General features: G+C 55.5%; 1 protein-coding gene across 5 annotated transcripts; it reads left to right on the forward strand.

Moving 5' to 3' along the window:
• The first annotated feature begins 1,289 nt into the window (after positions 1–1,289).
• On the forward strand, positions 1,290–12,429 carry LOC118728029 (septin-4). Of its 5 annotated transcripts, XM_045587321.1 has the most exons (14): positions 1,327–1,428; positions 3,753–3,835; positions 4,141–4,219; positions 6,298–6,597; positions 6,930–7,023; positions 7,446–7,532; positions 8,023–8,146; positions 10,603–10,737; positions 10,851–10,968; positions 11,058–11,159; positions 11,361–11,457; positions 11,551–11,713; positions 11,851–11,950; positions 12,209–12,429. In XM_045587321.1, exons 1-14 carry the CDS (start codon positions 1,426–1,428, stop codon positions 12,266–12,268), a joined length of 1,545 nt encoding a protein of 514 aa, XP_045443277.1. In that variant the 5' UTR covers positions 1,327–1,425; the 3' UTR covers positions 12,269–12,429. The 5 variants fall into 5 exon arrangements, with proteins under 5 accessions (XP_036310087.1, XP_036310089.1, XP_045443277.1 ...); XM_045587324.1 differs by lacking the exon at positions 6,298–6,597 and having other exon boundaries at positions 1,332–1,428; XM_036454194.2 differs by lacking the exons at positions 3,753–3,835; positions 4,141–4,219 and having other exon boundaries at positions 1,290–1,428.
• Positions 12,430–13,562: the final 1,133 nt, after the last annotated feature.

Below are 13,562 nucleotides of genomic sequence, written 5' to 3' on the forward strand. Positions count from 1 at the left end.
TTTCGTTTCTTTCTTTACGTCTTTGTTTCCCTGAGTACAGCTTCAGATCTCCTGATCTACCCCGGGCAGGAGACTTCCTCATTGTCTCGCTGGAGCCAAGCTGCTGACTCTTAGCCTAGTTTAATCCCCGCATTTTCAGGTGTGGACATTGAGGCCCAGCGGGGTGAAACGGGGTCACCCAGCTGGAAAGGTTCCTCTGCATGAACTGGTTTCTTTAAGCACCAACCACCCCTTCCATCCTGCCGCCCACTCATGCCACATATCCGATACCATCTCCAACAGCAGCCCTATTTTCCCAGCCTGATCTCACCTGCCTATCCAGGCTCCCCTCTCTCCTCTGATGAGTTTTAACCGACTCCAGCCTTGCCACAGATCAGACTGAAATAAGGCAGGCAGGCCTCTGGCGCTCCTACCGACAGAGAGGGCCATGCCTGTGGGCCTCTGTTTTGTCCAAAGTGGATTCAGGCCAGTCAGCCTGCTGTCAGGGAGGGCATGCTTCTGGAAACTTCCACCCAAGCTTGACCGGCTCAGACCTGTATTAGCTCAGGAAATCTCCACCAACTCCCCACCCCCTAAGCATCTTCTTTCCCCTGACTGCTGCGGACCCTCTGGGCCTCTAATGTCCCTAAAGCCTGCCTGGGGTGGCCTTTCCTGGGGCCTCCCTGCTTTCCTCAACCCCGGGCAAGCCCCAAGGACCACTCCGCCTCTCCTTCCCTCCCTCCTTCCAGCTGATGATCCCTGGATAATTTATGCAGCAAATCCTCTTTAATCTTTAATCTAGGGTCCTGCATAAAGGGAACTTCCTGTCTCTTCTCAACAGCTTGGGTGGAGGTGGAGCATGCCTGCCATTCCGCCGTGGGAGGTGTGAGGGGGTATGGATAATCAGTAACTGGGACCTAAGTCAGATTCGCATCCTGAGAACCTTGAGGGCTGGGAGGAGGAGAGGAGGAGGGTTAGTGGTTTCTCTCCAACTCATGGGGCAAACCCCCTCTCCTTCCAAAGGCGTCTCCTGGGGGTGCCAGGTGGGCCCTTTCTTTCTCTTTGGGGGTCTGGCTCAAGCCCCGATGGTGATGCGCTGCCCCAAGAGGCCGCTCTTTGGGAGCTGAGTAAGGAAGCGCCAGGTGACAGTGCAGCGCAGTTCTGAGCGCCTCCCCGCACCCGGCGCCTCCGGGGATCTCGGGCTGCAAGGTTCGCCCGGAGGCCGGCAGCCCCCTGCCCAGCGTGCGCCCTCACAGCCCTCCCCTCCGCAGAGGTGCAGACCCGCCGGGCCGGCTCGCCCCGCCCCTGCCGCCGGGCCCCGCCCCCGCCGGACCACACTCGGGGCGGAGGGCGGGGGCCGGCGGTGCGGCGAGGGCGGCGCGCAGCTCCGGCCGCGGCTCCCTCCGGCGCTGTCCACGCTGAGCCGGCCCAGTCCGGGCTGCAGCCATGGTAAGGCCGGGGGGCGGGGGGACCGGTGGGGCTGGGGCGCGGGGCCAGGCCGGCCGGGGCGCGCGGGGCCTGCCACTCCCGGGCGGCTCGCGGCGACCCTCGGCGCCGCAGTCCTGATGTGCCGCCGGGCGGGAGGCGCTGTCGCCGGCCGTGGGCATAGGCAGGCGCTGCTCTGTCGCCGTTGTTCTCCCAAGTTTCCACTCCTGATCTGAGCGGCTGGAAGCGGACCCCGACCCCCGGGGTGCTGCCCGTGTTGTTGGATGAAGGGGTGGGTCCGTGGTGTGGGGTGCGCCGGCTGATAAGCGCTTGCTTTGCTGGGGAGGGCGCGTCAGCGATAAGGCGAGGTGAGCGTCCCCGCCCTTGCCTGGGTCAGCTGTTAGCTGGGGGACCCCTCCTCACCCAGCTTTCCTAAGCTGGGGGGGGGGGGGGGGGGAAGGGGCAAGCACCAACTTCCTCTGGAAAACACACAGAGGAGGCCCACCAACAGTTCCTGCCTCTTCAAGAAGGGCGATGAGCCTCTTGGGCCCTCCTTCCCACACAGCCTGGCAAGGGGCTAGGCAGCGTGTGAGCCCTCTGCCCCACAGGGCCTTCTGCCCAGACTCCTGAGAGAGGGAAACCCAGCCCACCATCTATCTACTCTGCGGGGTCAGCTCTATCCCTTTACTTCTGAGAGAGAGACCAAGGGGAAGCTTCCTCCTGCAGCATCCTACACGCGCCCTCCCCCTTCCAAACCAGGTCCCTCTGCAGTGGTGGGGGGTGAGATGAACTCATTCCTGCCACCTGCCTGTAGTGGGAGGAGAAACAGTAGCCCCAGCCAGCTTCCCCGGAGGCCCCCAGGTAGGAAGTTTTGACGTTTGGCCAGCTCTCCTCCTGCCACTGTTGCCAGAGCCTGCCTATGCCAGGTGTCAGGGCCTCAGGCCCCGTGCCAGCTTCCCCTCCCAGGCTGGAAGCCCCCCAGCCTTTGCCTTCTGCCTTGGGAGGCACAGGCTGTTCACAGCAGGAGGAGGTCTGTGGCCAGCCTGTGGGTCAGGATGTTGGCGTGGGCAGCCTCCAGGAGGGAGCTCCTTGCGCCTCGTGGAATCAGAAGTTTCTGGGTCTGGAAAGGCCAACCTTTTGGGCTCTTGTGTCTCAAGCTGTGTCCAGGCGGAGGCCCAAGTCTTGGCCAGGAAGTCTTGGTGACCCTGTGACTTTCCCCAAAGGGGGGTTCCTGGGAGAGGCCAAGTGGTGTCAGTCTTCATCCCTGCCTCCATCCTTCTCCCCACACGGGGACGGACAGACGGATTGTTCCAGAGATGGAAGCCTGGGGGAGCACTGATTGTCCCCAGTGCCAAGGGCAGCAGAAGCCAAGATGGGCTTTTTCCGCCACACACCAAGTTCAGTTCAGCTGAGGTCTTGGTGCTTTCAGCTTGGCTGAGGCCACCCTTTCCTCGCTAATTAAAAACATCCCCCCCCACCACCACCACCACCACAGTCATCAGCCTCAGGACCCCGACCTCAAGCCAGCCCAGTCCTTAGACTGACAGGATGGAGTCCAACCAGCCTCCTCTGTGAGGGTCCCTTTTTGAAAGGAGATCAGTGGGGCTGCTCTGCAGCCCAGAAGCCCCAGGGGGTTTAATTTGCATGCTAAAAGGACATTAATAACCACCCTGAGATTTTTGATGCACCGGGTCTCTCTCCCGGGTTCAAAGCAGTATGAGGATCTCACCTGGGACTGCTTTCTCTCCCCAGCCTTCCTGGGCGTCAAGGAAGGGCCATTCACAATTGGATATTAAGGCCCTGAAACTAAAACACTATTCACAATCTCAAAGGGTGTTTCTGGCCAAACCAGAAACTCTGGGCTCCTGACTCCTAGTCAAGTGCTCCCTCTGCACACTCCCAGCCAGGCCTCTCAATCTGTCTCCCACCTGATTGTCCACTTTTAAAGCCCCTGGGACGCCAGCCTTCTGCGGCCTGAACGCACGCCCCTCAGAGACCAAGGGCCCGCTGACTCTGCCAGAGATGGAGCGACACATGTCCCCAAGGGTATCTTTAGGTGGGAGGAGCCCTCCGGGGCGCTCTGCAGGGAAATCTAGGTGCCGATTTCTGAAGATAGTGGGGTTCTCTGCTGGAAAAACACGAAGGGACACTTGGGAAGAAGACTGGATCCACTTCCATGAGAACCTATGACCAGGGGATTCTAGGACACCCCCCCCCCCCTTCAGCGCTGCTTAAAGTTAAGATGAGAGAGATTGGAATCCTTTGGGAGCGGGGTCTCCTGGCTAGCCAGCCCCATGTACATACGGGCCAGGTCACCTTGGGGATAAAGCTCACGACCCTCTGAACAGGTCTCGGTGTCCTTGGAGAGGTCAAGTAGATCGAGAACCTCTGCTGCAGACAGGCTTGGGAGGCTGGTGCTGTGCCCACCGGGGTAAGCAGCCGGCAGGCATCATGGGGCAGCCAATCAGAGGAGGAGGGAACTGCAGAGAAAGCCAGCCATCCTGCTGCAGCTGAGCTGTCCTTGGAGGGTGGGAGCCAAGGGAAGGGGAGGACGAGGGGGTGGGGAAGGACATTCCACAGGCTTTTTTGGCCCCTGACAGAGACAGGGGGGTTACATAGAAAGGGGAAGGAGCAAGCCAGGGCACAGGATTGCAACAAGAGCATCAAGACCAGGCTGTGTCTGTGTGTGAGGAACTTTGCCCGACTGATAAAATTAGACCTAGAGCTTGCCGACAGGGAGCTCGAAGCGTGGGACATGGACCGTTCAGTGGGATGTCAAGGCAGCTCTGTCTCTGAGGACAGGACTGAAGCTGGGGTAAGGTACTGTTCGGGGAGATGGGTGGACCTGACCCGTCTTCCCCCTGCCTTGTCTGGGCTTGGGGCTCCAAGTCAGAAAATGATATTTGGTCGTGGGCAGAGCTGGGGGTGGGGAAGGAAAGACAGGCGGGGAGGGGACCTGACTCCTTGTCTAGGGCCCCCGTGGGCCCCTCCCTGCTGACCAGCAGCCCAGGCTGGCCGGGAGAATGGTGCTGGGTTCCTGCAGGCTCCGCTGGGAGAGAGTGGGTTGGGGGTCTCTGTCCATGCCTTCCCTCTCTCTTCCCTGCTCAGCTCCCTGGGGAAACCAGGGGGAGCACAGTCCTCTCCCACCTTTCATCTGACGCCCAGACCAACGGCTGGGCCACCGGGAGGTTGTACAAGGGGCAGGATTTCCTGGAATTCCCCAGACTTTATAGCTGTCGGAAAACAAGACCTGCTCCTCCTCCCCCCCTACCTCTCGCCCCAGCTCCTCTCTATTGCCATATCATTCATCATCCATCCAAGCTGGGACACTTCTGAGAGTGGAATGGGGCACAGTTAGTCACTGGACAACAAACATAAACTGGGATGTGTGGTCACGCCACTGGACCCTACAGATAATAGGGGTGGGAAAAGCCTATAAGGTCAGGCTTTGCCTCAGGACAGCCTCTTCTGGCCAGTAAGCCCCCGCATGCTGGTTCCAGTTTCAGGCTAAAGGGCCTCCTTTTCTCCCCTGTCCATGCCCCCGGAGACTATGGCTACAAGCAGGTGTGAGGGGACTCTGGAGGCGACAGCCTGGAAGTCGCTCTGAGGGGACTTTTCCCTGTAGGCCCCCCCGTCCCCCCGCAGAAACCTAGCAGTGTGTAAGTCCTCACCCTCTGTCTTTCCCTTTGTCAAATGGGGACCTGCAGGAAGGCTGTGGCCACCGCGGTCCAGGGTAGCCCCCACTGGCATGGCCATCCCTTTGTCCTGAGTCAGCCTCTGAAGCCGGCCCTTGTCCATTGTCTCGGGGCGGCACGTGGCTATTGTGAGGCAGAACTGAGCCCGGCACGGCCAGGCACCCGACCAAGGAGAGAGGAAGCTTTCGGGACTAGAGCTGAGGTGAGAGGGAGGGGAGCGGCCTCCCTTCTAAGCTGGAGCTGGTCTCTGCAGCGGAACCGGCCATCCTCTGCTCACCATCCCTGTGGTTCCTCGTTCAGGCCAGATCCCCGTCTGCATTGCTGGGTAAGGCCCAGCTCCAGCCACAGGTGACAAAAGGCAACTGAGCGGTGTTTCCCCCTCTGTGTCCCTCACATTTGCAATCCGAGTGTCCTCCCATCCAGCATCGCCTGGTCCCTCCTGGATCCCCTCCACGCACCCACAGCATCCGCCGGCAGGTGTTTCCTTCTCCCCTGGAGCCCAGGCTCAGGCTCTGGTGCGGCTCATGGTCTGGAATGAGAGGGAGTCGGGTCAGTTCTCCTGGGTACTGGGCAGTGAGCTCTGGGAGTGAGCACTCCCAGCGGAGCCTGCTTGTCAGTCGTCCCCAAGGTCCCTGACCTGCAGTGGCAGGAGGCATGGAGCTCCCTGCTGGTCCTTGAGGTATGGCTGGCAGCTCCCTTCTCTCCTCCCTCCTTGCCCTCTTGCCTCTGCCCCTCTGACTCTAGGCCCTCTCCTTGAATCCTGTGCCACATTCTCCTCTCAGCTCTGATGCCTCTGCTCCCCTTAGTCAGTGACTCTCTGGCCTTTGGGGGGACTCTCTGACCCTGGGCTTGGTCTGACCCCCAGGATGGCAGCCTCAACCAGCACCTGGTTGAGCGGGGACTTCAGGACTGGAGCTACTCAGTTCTCAAGAGCCCTTGCCAGGCTTCAGGGCTGCCGGGAGTTGCTCCTGGACCCTGGGGCCTCTCCCGGCATTTCAGACCTGTGTGTGAACAGGTGAGGGAGGGAGGGATGGTGAATACTTCCTCTGGCTTGGCGGCTGCTTTGCCTTTTAACCACAAGCACTTTCCTCTCTTCCTCTTGCCTTCTCCTGTCTTCCTCCTTCATTCTTCCTTTCCTGCCACCTACCCACCTATCCAACCCCACCCCACCCCACCCCACCCCACCCCAAAACCCCAGATCAAGCGCTTCCTGGAGGAATCCGATGATATAAATCTGAACAAGTTCATGAAGGATTTCCCGGGAGATGAAAGCGGCCACCAACCAGAGGCCAAGACCTGGGCATCCAGGCCCCAAGTGCCGGAGCCCAAGCCCCAGGCCCCGGACCTCTACGAAGATGACCTGGATTTCAGAACCTCCATGTGGCCCCACCCCTCTGACAGCCAGCAGTACTACTCTGCCTCAGCCCCTCTCAGCCCCTCAGCCTCAGCCCGGCCCCACAGCCCGTGGGGCAAGCTTGATCCCTATGACTCCTGTGAGGTAGAGCCACCAGTTTTGCCCTTACTTTTCAATGGTTGGTGCAGGAAGACACGGGGAGGGAGCAGCGAGAGCCTGGTGTGAGCGCGTGCATGTGCGTGTGTGCACACACGTTCATGCATGTTGAGCTGGGGCTTCTCTCTGTCCTGTGTTGGCCCCAATATGCATTGGGAACTGATGGCATCAGTAGGATCAGGAGCCCAGCTGGCGGAGTCTGGCCCTGCGCCTCTAAGGCTGGGCAAAGTCTGAGGAGGGAGGGAGAAAGCCTGTGTGAGGTCCTGGGGCCCCTCCTGCCTCTCGCTCTCCCTGATCCACCCCCATCTCCCTGACACTAGGATGACAAGGAGTACGTGGGCTTTGCGACCCTCCCCAATCAAGTTCACCGCAAGTCCGTGAAGAAAGGCTTTGACTTCACCCTCATGGTGGCAGGTAGAGTGGGGGCCGGGTTGGGCTGGGCTGGGCTGGAGTTTTTCAGGTGGGGACGTCATGTGCTATATGTGGGAGGGAAGGAGAAGGCAGCAAGTGGCTGTCCCTTTTTGCAAAATAGCTAGGAGCCATGGGTGCCCAAAACTGAGCTTGGGGTAAAGCGGTACAAAGAACACTTCACCGACAGGGTTCTTTTATTTGCCCTTTTCTGGGGGACCCTAGACAGTCTCTGACCCTCCCTGGGCCTCATTCAAATGAGAAGCTGTTCTCTGTTTCCTTTAGGCTCTAAAATGCTACGGTTTGGTCCACCTCTTTCCAATTAAATAAGCAGCAGCTCCCCTCACACCTTGGACTAAGCGGGGGTTGCCTCTTTGCTACAGAGCTCATCTTCTGACTTGGTACTTCTGTCCTCTCGCCCCCATCAGGAGAATCTGGCCTGGGGAAATCCACTCTCGTCAACAGCCTCTTCCTCACGGACCTCTACAGGGACCGGAAACTCCTCAGCGCTGAAGGTAAGGAAGCCAGGGAGCATGATGACAGGGAGGCCGACCTGACTTAGGAAAACAAACTCATTCCAGAGTCTGGGGGATGGGGCCTTCCCCGGCCCACAGGAAACCACGGCTCCTAGACTGACAGCATCTCTCCACAGGCCTATCTAGCCTGGCAGCCCACCAGCCAGCTCCCTAAAGATTTGGGTGCTGAGGCAGGGCAGGGACCAGAATCCTGCCCTTTGAGTGAGGCTCTGACCCCCAAAGGATTCCAGGAATCCAAGAAAAGAGCAGAGAGCAGCGAGAGGCTGGGGCCAGAGCCAACAGCCACCGGCATTTCCTGTGTTGGGAAATGTGCTCCTTGCTGGTTCCCAGAGAACAGGCCCCCAGCAGCCTCGGGGTAGGAAGGGGGGCAGTGTGGACAAGGCAGTCTGAGCAGCCAAGCTGGTTGGGGTGGGCAGTGTCTCCTGACGGGGCAGGTCCTTGCCCTGGCCTCAGTTTCCCCCTTCTCCAGAGCGGATCATGCAAACTGTGGAGATCACTAAGCATGCAGTAGACATAGAAGAGAAGGGCGTGAAGCTGCGGCTCACCATTGTGGACACACCAGGTTTCGGGGATGCAGTCAACAACACAGAGTGGTATGTCTGACCAAGCACAACCCCAGCTGCCTCCCCACCTATCACCTTTTCCATTCACACCCCCAGGTGCACACATAGGCACAGACGTATTCAAAGTTGTCAGGAGGAAGAGGTTTGTGACCTTGAGCACACCACGGCTCCTTTCTGGAAGCTGTCTCTATAAAGTGAGAGGGAAAGCATTGGAATAGATGATCTCTAATGTTCCTTCTGACTCTGACCTTGTCATTCTATAACGGGAGTGAGGACAAGATAAGAAAGAAGAGCCTCAAACAAGCAAACACATGTGAAAACATGTAGCACAGGGCCTGGCATATAGTAAGTGCTCAATAAATGGCACCCTACCTTCTTCTTTTCCTTTTACAGCGACACTTTAGGTGCCACAAACGAGTGTTATTAAAGGGGTGAGAGTGAAATGGAGGGAGGAGTAAATGGGAGAAAGAGGCGACAAAGGGGGAAGGTGGAACTTTGTTTTAACTCCAGGCACACACTAGGCTACTAGCTAAAAGAAAGGGTGGCTTTGCCATACCACCCCCTTCCCCCATCCTCCCTGCTTTTTTCTTCTTCTTTTCTTCTTTTTTCTTTTTTCAGCAACTGGAGGGATAATGGTCAGATCTGAGTGAGTAGGTAGGAGAAGAAGAATGAATGATAAAGACAGGAGAAAGGGTGGTGCCTGAAATGACGAAGTTAGACACAATAGTGCTAAGACCTCTGGACGGTGTGTTCAAATCTTGCACAGTCTTGAGCAAATAACTGCATTCCTACTTCTTCCATTGAAAAACACTGGCCTTTACACCTCAACCAGTTGATCTGAAAATCACCTAGAATGATGCATGTAAATGTCCATTGAAACCTGTAAAGGGCTGTTTACATTATACTCGTGAATTTTGAGATGATAATTGCAGGACCAGTGCAAAATTAAAATGTGGGGCCCCTTGTTCAAAATTATTAAGAATTTCTAGATGGCCACAGAGAATCAAACCAGTGCGCCTTCCCCTACTAGCCCCCAAATAACTACACAGGTTGCACACCCATGCAGCTGACCCTCGATAATCACCTCACAGACTAATCAGACCCTTACAGGCCTTTCTGTGCTCTGAACCTTCATTACTTTCTTCATCATCACAGCATGGACTTTGGCTCAGCACACTGGTTCATCTTCAGTTTCATAGCCTAAGCCTTGAGGGAAGGGCCATTTCTTACATTCTTCCCGCATCACTGCTAGTACATGTTTTGTGGTCTCCACAAATATTCCTGATAGATTGAGGTGGCCTCCATGTCAACATCACTCTTCCTGCTCTAGGAATATGTCTCAGCAAACTGGGCTTGGCCTGCAACTCTAGCTCCAACCAACACCTGGTTCCGACTGTACCATTCCCTCCTCTTATTGTCTATAATAATATTGTACTTGCGTGGCATCTCACAGTTGACTGTGCTTCTCCACCTATACTCATTTAGTCAACCAGCAAGAACTTGTTGAACATATACTAGGTGTCCAGCCTGTGTTGGACATTTTAAGGCATAAAATTCATATACTGGACACCTAATATATGAATGATCACCTAGTATATGAATGACCCTTGTCCCTGAAAGGCTCGTAGTCTAGTGGCAGTGGCAGTGGCAGTGGCAGTGGGGAGTGGGGAGCAGTAGTTCTCTAATAAGTGTCAGTTGGGTAACAAATTAGTAACTGGTCAGGCAGTGTAGTGATAAACACACTGAGCTGAAAATCAGAAAGCCAGGGACCCAGTTGGGTAGAGAATTTCCCAGCGAAGGTGATCAGAATTGGATTCAACTAGACAAAAGAAGAGAAAGTACTAGAAAATTGAGGTTCTTGAATCTATAGCTATCTATATCTATCTATCTATCTATCTATCTATCAATTTATATGTGCTCTCGTTCTCTTTACCACAGAGCGAGATTACATAATCTCTATACTATATGTATTTAAGAATCTCAGTTTTTCTATCTATCAATTTATCTATCTATCTATCTATCTATCATCTATCTCACTGTGTGGTGAAGAGAAGAGGAGAGTGTGCATTGGCATAATCAAAGGAGACTTGGTGGAAAAGATGGTTCTTGGACATGGTCTTGAAGGATAGAGTGGGTTTGAAGAGGTGGAGGAGAGGGTGGAACCAAATGAACAAAGGTTCTGAGGCTGGACCATGAACCTGACTTAGGGTTGCCTTGCTTTTCCCCAGTTGCTTTGTCACCTGGGTTCTTGTCCTCCCATCAAACTAGTATTTCTTGAACTCCGTCTCTGTGCTTAGCCTGTTTTCTGTCAGGACATGTGATGCACTCCTGTCCCATCAGGTACCTCCCTGAAGAAGTAGTGAAGCAAGCCAGGGAATAACCAAGTCTTGAAAACACTGCTCAGGGTGGGGGCTACTCTGCAGCCCTAGAGCTCACTAGGCAGCCCCCACTCCTACAGTTTCTCTGTTTGTCTGTCCCTGCCCCAGCTGGAAGCCTGTGGCAGAATACATCGACCAGCAGTTTGAGCAGTATTTCCGAGACGAGAGTGGCCTGAACCGCAAGAACATCCAAGACAACAGGGTGCACTGCTGCCTGTACTTCATCTCACCCTTCGGCCACGGGTATGGTCCGAGCCTGAGGCTCCTGACACCACCGGGTACTGCCAAGGGAACAGGCCAAGAGCACCAGGGGCAGGGCTGCCACAAGCAGGTGGTCACAGATTCCTGTTCCCCAGGCTCCGGCCACTGGATGTTGAATTCATGAGGGCCCTGCATCAGCGGGTCAACATCGTGCCTATCTTGGCTAAGGCGGACACACTGACACCTTCTGAAGTGGAGCACAAGAAATCCAAAGTGAGGGAAGCTGGTGCAGGGAGGGGAGCAGGTGGGCTTCTGGAGAGGATGGGGTCCCCAGAACTGTGGGCCCCTCATGTGTTTGCCAGATCCGGGAGGAGATAGAGCACTTTGGAATCAAGATCTACCAGTTCCCAGACTGTGACTCTGATGAGGATGAGGACTTCAAATTACAGGACCAAGCCCTAAAGGTGTGGCCACCCCAGGGCATCCCTCTCCCATCTTGTTTCTTCTGGGCAGAACAAAGAAATAGAATTCTCTGTAAGGGTGGGTTGTCTGGGGTGGGAGAGGACCCTGGTTTCTGAGAGAGGAACAGAGATGAAGACAGGTGGAAAGAACAGGTGAGAATGGGGGCGAGGGGTTGTTGACAGACCCCTCCAAACTTCTTCCAGGAAAGCATCCCATTTGCTGTCATTGGCAGCAACACTGTGGTAGAAGCCAGAGGGCGACGAGTCAGGGGCCGTCTCTACCCTTGGGGCATCGTGGAAGGTAAAGCACGGAGCTTGTGACCAGGGAACCTCCTTGCCCTCAGTGACTCTCCCCTCCCCATGCCCCTGGCTGACCCCTAGCCTTGCTATGCAGTGGAAAACCCAGGGCACTGCGACTTTGTGAAGCTGAGGACAATGCTGGTGCGTACTCACATGCAGGACTTGAAGGATGTGACGCGAGAGACACACTATGAGAACTACCGGGCACAGTGTATCCAGAGCATGACCCGCCTGGTGGTGAAAGAACGGAATCGCAAGTATGGTCAAAAGCCAGGGGGGAATCCCAAGCACAACTTTGGATGAGACTGAGCCTTTCCTCTTCTACAACACCTCAATCCAAGCAGGTGTTGGGGTCCCCTTGGCCTTACCAAGCCCCCTTTCCCTTTCCCTTTAGCAAATTGACTCGAGAGAGTGGTACCGACTTCCCCATCCCTACTGTCCCACCAGGGACAGATCCAGACACTGAAAGGCTGATTCGTGAGAAAGATGAGGAGGTGAGAGCAGTATGGGGCTGACAGCCTGGGAGGTCCCCTGCTTGATCAGAAACCTTAGTATCTCTTGGTTTGGGAATAGGGAGGTCCCTGGCCCTTAAGCATATCTGTGTCCTGCATTGGTCGATTAGTGGTTCTACCCAGGGTCTCTAGTGCAACCCAGGGCTATTCCTGGCTCAAGGGATCAGAGCTTGGGAACACTTCCCTCACATGATAGGACTCTCTAAAAGTGCCCGTTTTGATGCAATGTGCCTGTTCTAGCTGCGGCGGATGCAGGAGATGCTGCACAAAATCCAAAGACAGATGAAGGAGACCCATTAGCTGACTGTCAGCCCTGGATATTTAAATCTTCTCCTCTTCGTTTTGCCCACGCCGGCCCCTCCCAGCACCAGCTCTGCTCAGGCCCCTGCAGCTACTGCCACTTCGCCTTACATCCCTGCTGCCACTCAGAGACTCAGAGGAAATAAAATTTAACAAATATATAGTGGCTTCCGGTGTCACAGTCTGTGTCTTTACCACCTTCTGGAGATCAAGTAGATCCTAGGACCCAGTTTTGACAGGCTTCTGGAGGAGGCTTATAGTAGGGAAGGTGTGTGTGTGTGTGTGTGTGGCGGGGAGGGAGGTGTAGGGGAAATTTCCTCTCCCATGACAGGTTTCAGTCCTTGCCTAGAATAGTCTAGCACCCCCCCCCCTTTTTTTTTTTTACTCATCATTATCTATCCTGCCTCTCATATCTGGGCCTGGGCCTCTCCATTTTTTGCACATGTAGTTCTATAGAGTTTTGGATCTGGTATCTGCCTTTAGGAAAACATGGTATTAACTGCAGGCAGCCTCCCACCTTCCTGTTTCCCCTGATTTGGGGAAAGGGATATACAGAGTTCCGCTCCGTACTCTAGGAAGCCTGTGACAGAGCGCCAAACGAATGTTGGAACCTCTGTAATCACCAAACACTACTGTAAATGCTGGGAATGAACCAAGAAGCCACTGCCCTGGAAGCGTTCAGCATTTAACAAATATTTATTAAGCATCTCCTAGGATGCAGACACTGTTTTAGACCCAGGCAAGGTTCCTGTTCTCCTGGAATTTACTAACTGTAGTAAAAGTCCCAGCGTTCTATAAACAGACACGTCAAAACATTTTGGCTCCAGGACCTGGCATTAAATAAAGCACTCGGGCCCACTCCAAACTCAAGCGATCTGTTGAGAATCTGAATCAACAACTGTTCTCCATCTCTGTCAGGAGGAGGATATAGTGGTATCCGCAGCCAGGACGCCCTCCAGCGGCCACCCTGCGGCCTGCTGTCTGGCCTGGCTCCCCAGGAGAGGAAAGGGAGGAGCGAAGAGCTTGGTCCTGGGGGGGTAGTCCTAGTCACCACTCCCAGCACAGACTAGGCGGTGGCAGCCTGCTCATGGCAGTCTCAGATCCGGATTTTCTCTCTCAGATCTTTACTCAGGGCTGACGGAGCCACGCAGGTCGTGAAGGACGGCAGGGCAGGTTCGCCGATGGGAAGTGAGGGTCAATACGCAGAAGAGGGAAAACCCTCCCGCCGCCGCAGGCGGAGAAGAGAGAGAGACGGAGCCCCGGGCCCAGACTTCCTTCTGCTCTTAGCCTGCGG

Source organism: Pipistrellus kuhlii, unplaced genomic scaffold, assembly GCF_014108245.1.
Source record: "Pipistrellus kuhlii isolate mPipKuh1 unplaced genomic scaffold, mPipKuh1.p scaffold_m20_p_28, whole genome shotgun sequence".
NCBI classification, from domain to species: Eukaryota; Metazoa; Chordata; class Mammalia; order Chiroptera; family Vespertilionidae; genus Pipistrellus; species Pipistrellus kuhlii.